The following is a 17401-nucleotide window of genomic DNA, read 5'->3' on the forward strand; positions in this document are numbered from 1 at the left end:
ACCAATCTATTCACTAGGAGCCAGTGACATTACCGAGAATGCAGCCTATCCAGTCACTAGGAGCCAGTGACATCACCGAGAGTGCAACCAATCTATTCACTAGGAGCCAGTGACATCATCGAGAATGCAGCCTATTCATTCACTAGGAGCCAGTGACATCACCAAGAATGCAGCCTATCCAGTCACTATGAACCAGTGAAATCACTTAGAATGCAGCCTATCCAGTCACTAGGAGCCAGTGATATCACCGAGAATGTAACCAATCCATTCACTAGGAGCCAGTGACATCATCGAGAATTCAGCCTATCCAGTCACTAGGAGCCAGTGATATCACAGAGAATGCAGCCTATCCAGTCACTATGAACCAGTGAAATCACTTAGAATGCAGCCTATCCAGTCACTAGGAGCCAGTGACATCACCGAGAGTGCAGCCTATCCAGTCACTAGGGACCAGTGACATTACCGAGAATGCAGCCTATCCAGTCACTAGGAGCCAGTGACATCACCGAGAGTGCAGCCTATCTATTCACTAGGAGCCAGTGACATTACCGAGAATGCAGCCTATCCAGTCACTAGGAACCAGTGACATCACTGAGAATGCAGCCTATCCAGTCACTAGGAACCAGTGACATCACTGAGAGTGCAACCAATATATTCACTAGGAGCCAGTGACATTACCGAGAATGCAGCCTATCCAGTCACTAGGAACCAGTGACATCACTGAGAGTGCAGCCTATCCAGTCACTAGGAGCCAGTGACATCACTGAGAGTGCAGCCTATCCAGTCACTAGGAACCAGTGACATCACTGAGAGTGCAGCCTATCCAGTCACTGGGAACCAGTGACATCACTGAGAGTGCAGCCTATCCAGTCACTAGGAGCCAGTGACATCACTGAGAGTGCAGCCTATCCAGTCACTAGGAACCAGTGACATCACTGAGAATACAGCCTATCCAGTCACTAGGAACCAGTGACATCACTGAGAGTGCAGCCTATCCATTCACTAGGAACCAGTGACATCACTGAGAGTGCAGCCTATCCAGTCACTAGGAACCAGTGACATCACTGAGAGTGCAGCCTATCCAGTCACTAGGAACCAGTGACATCACTGAGAGTGCAGCCTATCCAGTCACTAGGAACCAGTGACATCACTGAGAATGCCGCCTATCCAGTCACTAGGAGCCAGTGACATCACTGAGAGTGCAGCCTATCCAGTCACTAGGAACCAGTGACATCACTGAGAGTGCAGCCTATCCAGTCACTAGGAACCAGTGACATCACTGAGAGTGCAGCCTATCCAGTCACTAGGAACCAGTGACATCACTGAGAATGCAACATATCCATTCACTAGGAGCCAGTGACATCACTGAGAGTGCAGCCTATCCAGTCACTAGGAACCAGTGACATCACTGAGAGTGCATCCTATCCAGTCACTAGGAACCAGTGACATCACTGAGAATACAGCCTATCCAGTCACTAGGAATCAGTGACATCACCATTCATGAGGCACTATTATGAGGTACAACAGTCATATGAAAATACTGTAATCTTAGCTAGTGCCGCTAGATAGAAAAACGTAGACATGATATAACAGGTCTGTAGCGCACAAAGGATGATTAATGGAACACTGGGGATATACTGTACCTAAAACAATGTGAAATAAATATGAATTCGCCAGGAATTAGCGACATCACAGAGGCACAAACTGGCTCATGTCTGAATGAGGTCACTAATTCTTAGTAAATTTATAGGCTGCGTTCTCACAACCCGTGTCTGGAATTACCTCCAGATCAGACCATGAAACATCAAGATCCAAAGGCTCCTATAAAGTGAGAAGTTATAGCGCTCACCCAACCCTGATAGAATTTCTCCTATGTATATCTTGAGACAATAATAATAAAACAAACAAAAACAAAACCTTCCCACGATCTTAGCACATGGCACACAATAAGATTTCACTAAGAAATCAGTTGTCTTATCAGCCGAATTTTCTTTTTATTTACATAAGACTTTGTATCAGGAGTTGAACTGAACCATCTTGCATGTAACTGAACTATTCTCGGTCTTCTACACCTAAGGTTAGGTACACACTGAAGAATTTTCCAACCGACGTGTTATCTACAACGACTTTCCCTTCGACCGAAGGTCCGATCGCTCGTACGATTAATGCGCACACACTAGTCACGTTTTAGACGATTAAAGAAAGACCGACCGTCCTGGAAGCGACTTTTCACCTCCATATTGTTGTGAGCAAAGATTAGAGACTTGTACACACTTAAACGACTATGTAACGATATCCCCAAGAAATTTAAGTAAGGGGCAGAGCATGTTCAATAGTAACCACCCCAAACCTCAAAAAAAAGCGAAGGCAACACGTTTTCTTCATACATTTGCAAGCACGTGTACATTGTATGTTCGTTGTTATAAGACTACACTGACAATAGGTTTATACTTAAACTGGCAGACATATGCTATACGCATTAATGCAATAAACACCTCCTATTGCTTTACCGCTAGAAGCACCTAATTACAAAATGAGTGACGTGCGGACACCACACCACGTGGGACTGGTACAGACATCAGAAATAAAGTGTGTACCTAGCCAAGATAACGTATATTGGGCAACTTCATTGACCTGCCCTCCAGAGGGGGTCTGCAAAGTGCGGGTGGGCTGTTCGGGGTGATGCTATTTGTAGTATCATGCTCCGCCCACCAATGCGCAAACCTCAGCTGCGTGATGAATCCTTTTACAACTGCATAATGACGAATCATTGTACCCTCATCCCCACCGCCTTCTCCCGCTGTCTGGAAGAAGAGCAGGCTGTCTCGGGCAGAGTTGGCTTGTATGACATCATCTCTGCATATTTACAAAAATAATTTTAATGCCTTTTTAAAAGTTTTTATAATTTGTTTTTTCATTAAATACTATGCTGTTGAATACTCTGTCAATGCAAGGAAAACGCGCTAGGCTTCAGTTATGGGTTAAACAGTCTCAATTTGTGTCACAAAAAAAGCATTAAAAAATGTTTTCATTTTTTTTAAATGATGTTTTAAAAACACTATTATTCAGACATTAATTAATTTTTCATTGCTTCTCCAACACTTCTCACAGTCATTCACAAATATTGTCCATCGACCCTTCATAAAAAGGTTTACAGTGATGTTGCTGGCTACATTTAATCTCATCCTCTTTTTAGATACAGACAGGGCCCAAGTAGAACAGGTAACAATCGTAGAAGCAACTAAGTGTAAAAGAATCTCTCCAACCCCACTTTCCTGCCCTACAAACACCATAAAATCGCAGTTCTAGGAAGTATGTCCCACTCACTATTCAACGTCTACTGTATAGACTGTAAATTATGTCCTACTGTCATTTCACAAGAATGGTAAATAAATACTATGCAAAATAAGTAGATTACTATCCAGGAGTTAATTTCGTCACCCAGAGCGTCTGGGAAAAGAAACAAATTGGAGCTCACGTTACTTTTTGTTATGCATTTGCATCATCCAAAAAGGCTAATAATGGGATTTGAAGATAATTCTAAAAAGTTTCTGTTTAAAACACATAAGCATATATATTGCAGTCGTTTCTAACCCATCTACTTATGAGCTAGGAGTGGAACATACCTTCGAACACTAGACTGCAATCGGGACATTGTGACAGTCCCCCAAAATCTGGCCAGTTTGCAGTTTTGCCAAATCCTTGGCATAGTGGATCATAGGGTTATGTACATTATACAGATGTGTGGCATTCCTCAAACTAAGAAACATCAACTGTTACCTTGAAGGCTGCAACTTTACAGTATTTTCTGACTGTATTATACGTCTATCACACTTCTTATCTACTGTCCAAGTGACTATACTATTAATTTCAGATTTCTGGTTGGAGATTCTTTTCCAAACCTGGGATTTGCTATCTTGTTGGAGATGATGGACGTGACGCTTTTGCTAAGACACAAACTGACAGCAGTGTATACAGAACGTACTCGAACAGACAAGTCTCTACGATTCCTGACAAGTACTAAACACCCCCCTTCCTCCTCCTGCAGATACCCAGAATTATTACGATTATGGAAGTGCGTGTGAGGAGAGAAGACATTTCTTGGCATTTTGGGGTCATTTAAAAAGTATCCATAAACCATAATTATGGTTTGTATGTTTTGTAGGTCTGAGTTGTTCCGTGTATAGGGGATTAAGAGCACAATTGTTTATTTTATCCCAGGTTTAACCATTGTGCAAGTCCTTAAAATATTACACTTTCATTTGACCTTCAGGGAAAGGAAATATCACATAATGTTGTTTAAGATTAAATGATTTTGTGATAATGTGTGTATGGAAGGGAACCCACAGGGGCCCGGAGAGATCAGCCGGCCCAGGAGGTCCTGTGGGATTTTCAGCGATTGGTTGATTGTAAAAACACATGTCCCAGGAGCCTTAATTTGGTTGGGAGAGGCTTAAATCCCCCTGTGGAGAAAGGGCCAGACACAGCTGGATAAGAGTCAGGCTGCCCATCTGTGATATTCGCACCCAGGGCCAGCACCCAGAGACAACACCTGCACCCAGAGTTAGCGCCCAGAGACAGCACCAGCACCCAGAAACAGCATCGGCACCCAGAGACAGCACCAGCACCCAGAGTCAGTGCCCAGAGACAACACCTGCACCCAGGGCCAGCACCCAGAGACAGCACCGGCACCCAGAGTCAGTGCCCAGAGACAACACCTGCACCCAGGGCCAGCACCCAGAGACAGCACCAGCACCCAGAGTCAGTGCCCAGAGACAACACCTGCACCCAGGGCCAGCACCCAGAGACAGCACCGGCAGCCAGGGCCAGCACCCAGAGACAGCACCAGCACCCAGGGCCAGCACCCAAAGATAGCACCGGCACCCAGGGCCAGCACTCAGAGACAGCACCCACAACCAGAGACAGCACCCACAACCAGAGACAATGCCCAGAGACAGCACCTGCACCCAGAGACAGCACCAACAACCAGAGACAGCACCCGCACCCAGGGCCAGCACCCAGAGACAGCACCCGCACCCAGGGCCAGCACCCAGAGACAGTACCCGCACCCAGGGCCAGCACCTGCACCCAGTGCCAGCACCCAGCGACAGCACCCACACCCAGGGCCAGCACCCAGAGACAGTACCCGCACCCAGGGCCAGCACCTGCACCCAGTGCCAGCACCCAAAAACAGCACCGAAACCCAGGGCCAGCACCCACAACCATGGCCAGCACCCAGAGACAGCACCTGCACCCAGGGTCAGCACCCAGAGACAGCACCGGCACCCAGGGCCAGCACCCAGAGACAGCACTTACTACAATGCTACAGACACTATACCCTCAGCCATCTATCATTAATTCAATAGTCCTTGGACAGTACGGAGTTAACAGAAATATCTACTGTACTACATTCTTCTACGAAGAGTCAGACTGCCCAACCATGACACTTGTATTGCGCTCACCGACGTACGCAGAGAGCTGCTATTGACTGTACATATCTGTATGTTAGTTAGATCTAATCTCTCTGCTAGAGGTGTGAGCGGGTTCATGCTCCAGTAATGGTGACCTCTCTAGAGGAACAATCTGTTATTGTGATTTTTCCTCTGCAGAATGGATATTGATTGCATCGAGTTTCTCTTGCCAATGTTTCGCACAGGATTGCTATAATGTTTTAACCCTGTTCATTAACCCAATTACTTCCCAGCCACTCACTCCCCCATCATTCCTTCAGTTCTTAACAAATGCATCAAACTAGCTGCTCTCCCATCTACACTTCTAGAGTTTGGTTGTGTCTGGTCTACCATGGAGAGCTCCTTCAGGCCGACCCCCGGTGGGTCTATCACCTTCTGCGAGCCTAGAGGGACAGATCGAGGTGAAGGCACCGCAACACTTACTGACCGAAAACTGCAATCAATAATACACAAAGACCATTTATATTGCTATTCAGAAGCCATCATTAGCCGGAAAACAATTGTTGTGCATCAAACGGTTGTTTCCACCTTCAGACGACTTATTTTATTAAATGCATTTCTCTCTGCAGCTTTAATTTATTTATTTATTTTCATTCTTTGTTTTTCAGCCTTACATTTATATCACCAGGCAGAGTCGTTGAGGTTTTTTTTTTCGTGTTCATTTTGGAAACAACACAGTCCTGATGTGGACCCTGCATCATATACACTGATATCCAGAGAGCAGCTCTATGTTGTATCCAAAGGCAACCAAAAAGTATCAATTCTGGTAATGGAGCTACAAGGCTGAAAAGCACAGATGATAGATAGATAAATAGATAGATAAAGCAACATAGGAAAAATAAGAATGTAGACTTCTTTCTTTCCAGCATATTCGATGCAGGTCCCCTGAAAGCGCCAGCTCATAAGTAGATTGGTTAGAAACAACTTTATAATATACTTATTGTTTAATCAGAATTCAACAGAAAAAATGTATAATCCTTTTCAAAACATATTATCCATTTTGCAGGATTCTAGTGCAAAAATAAAAAGTAATGTGAGGTTCTACTTGTCCAGTGTCTGTGGCTGACAAACTAACCGCCTAGATAGTGAGCTACTTATATTTCATAGGATTTAATTACCATTCTTCCGAGAGGATAGTAGGACATCATTTACAGTCTACACAAAAGAGATTGAATAGTAATGTCTCCTGATTTACATATCATGGAGCTGGTGTTCGAGGCTCATAGTCAGCAGTCTAAGAAGCCGACTTGCATTAATAACACACTTTCATATATGTCCTGTCATTTACTGCTTCCAGTAGATTAACAGATTCATCCTGGGCTCTCCAGCCTATTTCACAATGACTGCACAAATTACTCATCTGAAAGGAAAAGTGAGGAGATGTGAACAGCTTTTCATCCTCTCCCAGAAGATGCTCTAAATCTGTTTGATTTTAACAAGCAACTTGACGACTGAGAGTATAATGCAGGTCTTCCTGAAGTTTGTTTAATGTTATCTGTGTGTGTGTTTTAATGGCGCTGGAGAAATAGCAGGCAAATATAAACATATCTATTCAATACTTTACCAGGGAAACCAGCCCAGCGATTTTGTGCGTATAATCCGCACAATCACTGCGCATACGCCACAGAACGTAGCAGCGTAAAGGACACTGTCTAATGCCTAAGATTTCAGGGAGGGGAAGATGCGTTTGCCACAAGTCAATATACAGTAAGGGCGTGGCAAGCTCGAGGGCACGCTGCAGCGTCCGATTCAAGCTCTGGACATCTCTCAGCATAGGTAAACCGAGGGGGGAGAGGGGGGTTCCTAGTGCCTGGAAACCCCCCTCCAAGCCTGGGGCACTGTATAATTGAGGTGGCTGGACCCTGCCCCCGCTTCACACGGTTCTGCTCGAAAAAAAGAGAGAGCTGCGTGCACCTAACAGTAGTGCATGCAGCATTGCCCATGTATATTATGGGGATAAGGAGAGTTGGAGAGCAGCCAAGCACTCTCTAAAATTATAGCCACGCCCCAATGCATGCTGGTCACGCCCACTTGCGGCGTGGTGTGGAAACCTCCCTCTACAAATCCTGCGTTTGCCCCTGCTCAGGTACGTGTTTTTCAGCCATATTTTTTGCTCCAGCTACAGGTCAGGTGTAAGTGCAGATTACCAGTGATGATGGCTGTGTATACAGCTAGAACATGTGTATACAGCTAGAATATGTGTTTGCAATCACGAGCAACTGTAAAAATGTATTATATGTACAGTAGAAATTAATATCATCCTAGCAAATGTATAAATGTATTTCAAGGGGGAAAATATTCCCCACCCCCACCCCACTTATTTTTAATGTTTTATCATTAATGCCTATATTATTGACAGGTGAAATTAATTGAATAGTTTTATTTTTTCTTCTGTAAGAGTTTATAATCCACATATGTATTGGACGTATCCTGCAGTGTCTCGACTAGTACTGTACTCGATTTAGGTGCATTTTTTAAACAAAATAAATAAATAAACATTGCGTTCATTATGCGTGCCTTAAATAATCAGGACCTTAAAGTGTAAAAATAATTTAGTATGTGGCACAAAAACACAGGCAAACCTTGGAGGCATTAACTGCTTGGTTATGCTGGCACTTTTAGTACTACAATCTTGTGTGGGCATGGCCGGCAAAACACTGCAAGCGTGGCAGCAAGCTTGCAGTGTTTTGAGCCGTGAATGCTTAGTGAAGCCACAGGCTCCACGAGACATGAGCCAACTCCGGGCAAAGGGGGCGCAGGATATCCCAGAACTGGCCCTATGTTTGGGAACTTTTTCTTTGTCTGTATCCCTGTACTCCAAAACTCCTAATACAGCACGTAGCTATCCAACCACACTCTGTGAGTCATCCCCAATCTCAGTGTTTGGAGCGAGGGGAAACATGTTTTGCAGTGACATTGGATGGGACTACAGACATTTTTAATGGCTTTTACATGCATTATAAAACATGTGATAAAAAAAAACCCACTTAGCACATTCCAGTTGTATGTACCTATATAGAGTAATTTCTGTTATACATCTCCCTCTCTCCACAATAACTTCTAACTATCCTACTGCTGAGAATCACATTCACCCAAATCATACCCTTGCCCACTGTGCCACATACGCACGCAGGGCTCCTCCCTACATGTGTTTTTTAAAACTTTCAATGAAGTACTGCTGTAATATCCTACGCCGGGGGCCTGACAAGGACCCTCCCTCTCCACGTAGCCTAACACCATTGGAGAATGGAGAAAGTGTATAGTTAACTTTGGCAATGAGTTGTAATTAAATAAACGGTGGCCAAAGAGGCGCATGTTGTATTTTTCTGGGGTGTGGATGAAGACTGGAATTACCGGAATTGCCGGAATGTCGGGATGATTTGGCTCACTGCAGCGCCCCCTACTGTTTGGCGTCTTGAGTGACGCTTGTGTTTTCTCTCCCTATATAGTGCATTCCGTTCTGCTACACAGATATGTTCTCTGTAATGCCTGGAAGAACTATTGCACATATATTTCATGTATATGTATTATATATATATATATCTGTATATGATAGCTATATATTCTAGTTATCCACTCCACCTGCCTGAATGTATGTCAGAATGGGATACTGAGTGCATTATCTGAGGACCTTAGTCTTCCACTCCGGGTGCCAGAATGGGTCTGCCAGTACCATAGCTATCCATTCTGGCAGCCGGAATGGATGATAAATATTCAAACAAATTCTTATTAACCGGAATGAATCGCCAATATACTCAGACATGCATTCCAGCAGCCGGAATGGACGGCTGCAGAGAACATATCTGTGTAGCAGAGCAGAGCGCACTATACAGAGAGAGAAAACACAGCGACTTTGCTGGTGAAGTTTCACAGCCCAATGAGGAACGCTGTGAATATTTTGAGCTAAATGTTTTTCACTTTTGCCCATCTCTACACATATCGGTTGCTGTAGAGACTAATTGTGTTTTGTGACAGCTGCAGTCAGGTACATTTCTGAAAATTAGAACAAAGGCAAAACGTGGCAATTTATCTTTACTGAGCTGCAATTAAAATTAAAACCTGGGGAATACAGTACTGTCAGATATATCTCATTGCTTCCTGTATTAGCCTTCAGTCTCTAGAACAGCTTTCCCGAATCCAGTCCTCAGGGGGCCCCAACAGTGCATGTTTTCCATATCTCTTTGCTGGAGCACAGGTGTAGTCGTTACTGAGTGATACAATGTAACAGATCCACAGGTGGTATAATTATATCACTGCTCACCTGGAGCACAGGTGTAGTCGTTACTGAGTGATACAATGTAACAGACCCACAGGTGGTATAATTATATCACTGCTCACCTGGAAACCTGCACTGTTAGGGGGCACTGAGGACTGAGTTTAGGAAACAATGACTTAGGAGGGGGTTTAAAAAACAAAACAATAAAAAAAAAAGACAGTTGTGCTTGTAGGATAAAGTCATTCAGGATCTAAAAAAATATAGATTTTATTTTCTGCATTTCTCTTCCATAGACATCATCTATGTAGATTGCAGGCTCCTGTTATACCAGTCTTTAACAGTTTCACAGCGTTTTGCAACTGCAGACAATAATGTAGAGATAAAATCTAGATGCACAATGCCTGTGTCTTGTCGCCCTGTGTGACATCACCCCCAGCGTACGTAAAGTCTGATGTTTTATTTCTCTTTTTAAAAAAACGCCATAGGCTTGTCTGACATGTCAAAGTGCTTCAGATATATTCTAAAAAAAGAGACATCTGTCTGGACATAACTTTAGACATCTACAGATAGTGACACACCGGTATAAGCTATCGTAGAGATCACAGATACTTTAGAAAGGACTTACACCTCTTATCACAATGTAACAGCAATCATTGTACTGGTCTCATCCATAACTAAGCTCAGCACATAACTTCACACAAGTGGTTTGAGTACAGAATTAACCACTTCCTGCTTGTAAGCACCTAACAGGACCCCCAGCAGAGACATACACAGTACCTTCCTCTTATAGTTTCATACAGTACTTCTACAGGCACACCAAGCTCTCCTACTCACTCCCAGTTACTAGACAGACAGAACCCACTGACTAATCTCAGGTGTAAGGAATGACCCAGCCATTGTGAGCTCGCAATTTAAATGACATTTTACCAGGCACCTGTTTTTGCAATTGTCTGCAGCTCAAGAGCAATGTTCAATCTTAATAATTGGAGACTGCAAAAAAATTTCTTTGAACAGCTTATTTTTTCCCCCCTAACCAGAATGTAAAGCTACACTCCCACCTACCAACTAAGTTTTACTGTCCTGCAGATTCCCCTGTTGGGGGACGTCAGGACCTTGCAGCAGAGTTTCCTGGCTAGTAGAGTTCGTGCATCTTTAAATACAGTATGTTTGACTGAGGCAAATGCATGCAAAACACTATAATAATCACGATGAGGATTATAGTAATAAACAGCACAACAAACATAAAATATATAATATTTATCAGTCAGTCACTGACTCCTCCCCACGCAGGCGATTGGTTAGGATAATGCAGGAATACTGCATGATGCAGAGAGAAATGGTAACCAGAATGCAGACTTCAACCAAGGCTTTGAAATCACATATAATAGTATATATAGTACTAGTGTGAGTCCACACTAGCATCTAGAGCAGACAAGCTCAAACCCAGTCCTCAAGAGCTACAGCAGGTCATGTTTTCAGGATTTCTGTCTGTATAAACAAGTAGAATAATTACTGACCAGGAAAAATAGATTAGTTCACCTGTGCGTGATTAAAGAAATCCTGAAAACATGAACTGTTGGTATATCTTAAGGACTGTGTTTGAGCACCTCTGGTACATTTTTGTGATTAGAATACCCCAAAATGAAAGCGTAGATTTATAAGTCACTGATATTTGCAGTGAAACTGGAATTGCTCTGTATATTTTTGCTAAAAAAAAAGATTAAATTGACACTTGAATTTCAGTAACCACATGCAGGCTAAATATAAAATGCTCTGCACATGTTAATGCTTTAGTGATTTGCACACCTTGTATTACATTTTAATAAACTTATTTCAAAACTTCTTCTCTGCAGGAACCTTTAGGAAACAGCTGCCTGGTGTGAAATTAGAACTTTATTAAATGTTGCATGAAATTGTTATAAGTTGCGGCTAGTTCACAGAGCGGCACCGGGCGGGTCATAGCTAATATTGTATGGAACCCCGCAAATTCCAGGGTATAGCTGGATTTTGGCTCAAAATTGCTTCATCGCTCCAATTATCTGTATCCAATCTCTGATCTAATATCTCTGTCACCACAACAAAGCAAGTGAGGTAGAGTACATAAAAGCTAAAACATAGGTTTTTCTTTTAGAGTAAGTGTATAAAGCAGATACAGCTTTGTTTGGAAGAATAATAGTGACTACGTTCTTACCATATAGGTTCTGTGCAAAGCATCAATTCCCAAAATAACACTGTATTCATGCTCTCAAAGCCAACATTCTTACTAATTGAGTGTTTAGGGAGAGTACTCTGAGATGTCTGGGTCTGTACTTTCTCTCTCTGTCTTATAATTCCATGGTTGGCAGTAAATGTGGGGGTAAATGTATCAAGCTGAGAGTTTTCCGGCGGGCTTGAAAAGTGAAGATGTTGCCTAGAGCAACCAATCAGATTCTAGGTGTCATTTTGTAGAATGTACTAAATAAATGATAGCTAGAATCTGATTGGTTTTTCAAACCCGACAGAAAGCTCTCAGCTTGATACATTTACCCCCTGGTGTGTCATTTTCAACTACCATTATTAGAAACACTAAGTGACAATCACTAAAAACTTACAGTTTGCACTTCACATCAGGGGCAGTTTCAGCCCCACAACAATCAACCCAAACATCATCATCACCATGATCACCATCAGCAACGGTGACTCTAGATATACAATTAAAATGTCCAATTACATCGCTGGAATTGCCATATGATTTGTGTTTCTCCCAAACTAGACTATGATGCCATACTAAAAGTGGGATTAACGCCACCGTTCCAAACTTTGTGCTACCAGAAAACATACTACAGAATTTAACATCGGTTTGTTATCCACAATACTCTAAAGAATGTACAAACTGTTGACATTTAGGCAGCACGGTGGCTCAGTGGTTAGAATGTCTGCCTCATAGCACTGGGGTCATGAGTTCAATTCCCAACCATGGCCTTATCTGTGTGGAATTTGCGTGGGTTTACTCCAGGTGCTCCGGTTTCCTCCCACACTCCAAATACATACTAGTAGGTTAATTGGCTGCTATTAAATTGACCCTAGTCTGTGTGTGTGTATGTTAGGGAATTTAGACTGTAAGCTCCAGTGGAGCAGGGACTGATGTGAGCGAGTTCTCTGTACAGCGCTGCAGAATTAGGGGCGCTATATAAATAGATGATGATGATGATGATATTCCCATTCGGGCAGGATATGGGGAGTTGTGCTCTTACATGCAGCTGGTTGGGCAGGATTTGTTCAATGCTTATCACATCCCTGCTCAGTGGCAGCTGAATCTAGTTGTATGACTGTTACCTCTTTATCATAATTGCTTTAAACAACACTGCAAATTTCTGGAAATAAGTTGCTGAATGTAATTTACTTTAGTGAGGTTATGTCCCAGAATCTGCAAACACAGATTGCTTTGCTTTGCGCACAACTAACACACATATGACACCCATTCCATTTGTTTTTACTATTTTAAAGGTATTTTATGCACCAGCGTCACTTTTCTTTTCTTCATTACCACTAACACTAGCATTGTTTTTTTCTATGTAGAATATACTTAGTGATATGGGGTTGTCTAAACAATATTACTGTCCCATTATTCTCATCCTCAAACTACTGTGAATAGCCACAGGCACCTAAATGTAATTTGAGATTTATTTTGTTTTCCCCACTGCTAAAATCTGTTATATTGCCCTCAATGTTTGGAAAGGTGTAATTAACTAAAGAAAGAACTGTGACATGATTTGACAATTAACAAATTTCCTTATATCTGAAGTACCATCATGGGCTACTAGTCAGTTCTCAATCTCATTTGTGACTCTACAATATGGTCACTTTAAAGGATTACTCCACCTAAAATGTTATTTTTACCCAACAAACAGAACCGTTTCGGTTTCATCTCATGGATTTTTGCGGTCCTGGAGAACTCAGCCCAGTCCTGTAAAAGTTCTTGTCCGGGAACTGACCATTGGGAGAAGGGGAGCTTCAATCTCCGCTGCTCTGTCCAATCAGCATTGCTGACAGAAATGACGCAGCGCTGTTTAAATTTCAATAGTAAATGCAGGGACAAGAAAACACTATTACAGCATTGATGGGGGTGAGGCATAGAGCGGGGGTCCTTTATATGTTACTCCCCAATTTTCTGCTAGTGATAGGAGAGGGTATGTTGTGTGAAAATACACTTTAGATGGAGGAAGCCTTTACCAAACTGGACACAGGAAATGTGAATTATTGTGGGTGCCAATTCCAGCTGAATTTGCTATTTTTAGTGTGTGAGCTTAACAGCCTTGCAGGCAGTTAGGTGGTCTCTGAAAATAAGAGGAGATTACACTGGTAATGCCAAGTAATGAAGGTAGATTGAATAACATGAATGTTATGTGGGATTAGGAACAGACAATCCTCACTCATCCTGGATACAAATGTGCTTCCTGCATGGATCCGTCTCAGAAGAAACCCTTTAGTTGCCAAACAGCTGAAACATGTATATATATATATATATATATATATATATATATATATATATATATATGGCATTATATAAAGAAATAAACGATGATATATATATATATATACAGCAGAAGAGGGGTTAACAGAAGCCAGACAAACCTTAGGATAAAGATACTGGCTTTTGTTTTATATTTATATGGTCACTATTAGTGTTTTTCTGAGCCCTAGAAGTAGTTAGACCTGTGGCTAGGCAGGTGTTGTGGAACTATAAATCCCAGCAAGTCACGACAGGCATAAGCTGCCAGTCTTGTTACACAGACAGATACACATTTCATAGATGACTTTGGATCTCACAGTATATGTGTAGTAGATAAAAGACATTAAAACATGCTTTACATAAACACTAAATATTATACTTCTGTACGCTGTATTGAGCTCTGTGCTGATGGTACCAGCATTAGGTGTCTGAGTGTGTTAGAACGATGCAGAACATTGTACAGACCCCCTGATTCCTTACCAGCTCTCTCCAGCACTTTGATCAGACATTCCTGGCTGTCAGCGGATTCCCTGTCCAGGGTCCTGATCACAGACACTTCCCCGTTGTCTCTGTTCACAGCAACTAGAGACTCTTCTGAAGACGGGGACACCAGCTCAAACCGGGGGTCCTGGAGGTCTCCAGCCGCCAGGGTTGTGATAATGGAGCCAACGGTGGTATCCTCAGGGATGGACACAGCGGAGGAGGATTGGGGGGACACCGCGGACCTCTTCTGTCTGTACAATTCCAGAGAATAATCTTCCTTTTCGGGGACAGAAAACTTCTTGACCTTTGGGCATATTTCCACCTTCAGGGGCGCACTGACCAGAGGGGGCTGTCCGTGGTCTCTGGCAAAGATGGTCAGGTAGATGGTCTTCTTGAGGTTGAGGATGGACTCCACCAGCACCACCTGTCCTGTTTTGGGGATGACAAAGAAATAGGTACTGACAGGATCTGCAAAGTAGACCAGGTCTGCATTGGTCCCCTGATCCGGGTCCTCTGCTCTCACGCTGTACACCACAGACTTGAGTCCAGTGGTCTCATCCAGGCTGATCCTGGACTGATTACTGGGGGAGAACTGGGGGGCATTGTCATTGATGTCCAACACGTGTACAGTCACCAGGGCCAGTTCTGTTACTGTGTGCTCTGGGGAGAGGCAAAGTTTGCAGCAGAGCCCCAGCCTGAATATGTACTTGGACTTCTCTTCCCTGTCCAGCACCTGGGCCGTTCTCAGAGACAGCTGAGCGAACCTGTGGTGGAAATAGATCTCAAAGTGAGACTCCTGGTCCCCAACAAGCTGCAGGTGCCACTTTCTCCCGGCCACCTTGGAGCACCAGGGCTCAGGACCGATCCGGTTCAGGTGGATGGTTACCCCGTTGACTTTAGTCCCTATTGGACGGTTCTCCTGGACTGATCCCAAAAAGACAGGTCTCCTGTGCCTGGCTCCATCACCCCAAGCAAGAACAAATGACACCAAAGCCACAAGTGAGGCTTTGAAGATGCCACACAGCCAGCCTGCTCTGCCCACCATGCCAGCAGTAAGTGGTCCAGGTATCTGATGGGGTGCAGCCAGCAGGGAGAGAGGACTCTGCGAGCAGGAGGCAGTTGGATGCAGAATGAGGATTCGGAGAAGTGCCTGCAGTTCCCGATCCCACCTCTGGGGGGAGGGGAGAGACTGACACAGACTCATCAGCGTGCACCAGACATGGAAACATCTGTTTCAGTGGAGGAGACACTTTGTATCACACCAATTCTTACAGTGAAAGCTAATCCAAAACACGATTAAAGGGAACAACAAAATAATGTGCAGAGGAGAGGTTTTAGTTACATGCTGAAATGCAAATTAATATGCAGTAAACCCTGTTAAAGTCTCAAATTCACTAGATTAAAAATGTCCATTCCCCATAGAATAGACAGTTACATGCTTTAGTTTAGATGTTTACTGTCATGGACGTTCTCTGCAATAATAAGTGATCAGTTTAATCAGTGGCAGAGCGTTAGGTCCCTGGGCTCTGGTTCATAGACTTACTCCAGCATTAATATCCTTATCCCTTGTCTGTTTTAGGGTCTTAGGTGTGAGCTCTACCTTGCAAATCCCCCAGGTATATTCGACATCATAGATTTGTGGATCCGTATGTTATAATGTTCTGTTGTATGCACTGTGTTTTGTATCTGTCAGTAGAATGCTGTCTGTATTGTATATCAGTCGATAAGATTCTCTCTGTATTGTAAATCAATAACCAGGGAGCTCTCTGCATCGTGTAGAGATCACTAAGAATCGCTCTGTAGTGTATCTGTCACTAGATTGCTCTATGTAAATTTGGGATAGTGGTCAGTAAATGATCTCTGTATTGTGAAGTGGACAAAATAAATCTCTCTGTATTGTATATATTTTACTGGAATGCTCTCTGAATTGTATATCATCTCTATGATTATCTCTGTGTTGTAAATTATATGCTAAAAATATCTCTCTGTATTGTATAAATATCACTAGACTGATCTCTTGTTAGTGGTCATGTGAATGCACTCTGTATTACATAGAGTTCACTAGAATGCTCTGTATTATATAGAGGTCTGTAGAATGCTCTCTATTATATAGAGGTCGCTACAATGCTCTTTGTATTATATAGAGGTCAGTAGAAGAGCTCTCTGCTTTATAGAGAGGTCAGTAGAATGCTCTCTGTATTCTAGAGAGGTCAGTAGAATACTCTCTGCATCCTAGAGAGGTCAGTAGAATGCTCTCTGTATTCTAGAGAGGTCTGTAGAAGAGCTCTCTGCATTATAGAGATGTCAGTAGAATGCTCTCTCTATTCTATAGATGTTAGTAGAATGCTCTCTGTATTCTAGAGAGGTCAGTAGAATGCTCTCTACATTAGAGGTCAATAGAATGCTCTCTGCATTATATAGAGGTCGGTAGAATGCTCTCTATTCTAGAGATATCAGTAGAATGCTCTCTGTATTATACAGAGGTCTGTAGAAGAGCTCTCTGTATTATACAGAGGTCCGTAGAATTGGCTTTACATTGAATACTGGTGACATGGGGCTATGTTGTGTTAGATTATAAACCTTTATAACAATTTTCTATATATTTCATTGGCTGTGATAACCCCACCCACACAATACAAACAGAAGGGGAACTGCCATGGTATCAGAGGTTAAAGCCATTATGGGGTGCACACATTGGAGGAGGCTGTATTCCCTGCCAAAGCCCCATGGAGCAATGTA

The 17401-nt window shown here is 43.0% G+C and overlaps 1 protein-coding gene across 1 annotated transcript in view; it reads right to left on the reverse strand.

Annotated features, from left to right (window-relative positions):
- LOC142104529 (neural-cadherin-like) overlaps positions 1–15786 on the reverse strand; it is a 90648-nt gene extending 74862 nt beyond the window's left edge. The window contains exon 1 of the mRNA XM_075189249.1: positions 14660–15786. Coding sequence (XP_075045350.1) covers positions 14660–15707 — 1048 coding nt within the window. The 5' untranslated portion in view covers positions 15708–15786. The remainder of the gene's footprint in view (positions 1–14659) is intronic.
- Between the last annotated feature and the right edge of the window lie 1615 nt (positions 15787–17401).

The sequence above is a fragment of the Mixophyes fleayi genome, chromosome 10 (assembly GCF_038048845.1).
Source record: "Mixophyes fleayi isolate aMixFle1 chromosome 10, aMixFle1.hap1, whole genome shotgun sequence".
NCBI classification, from domain to species: domain Eukaryota; kingdom Metazoa; phylum Chordata; class Amphibia; order Anura; family Limnodynastidae; genus Mixophyes; species Mixophyes fleayi.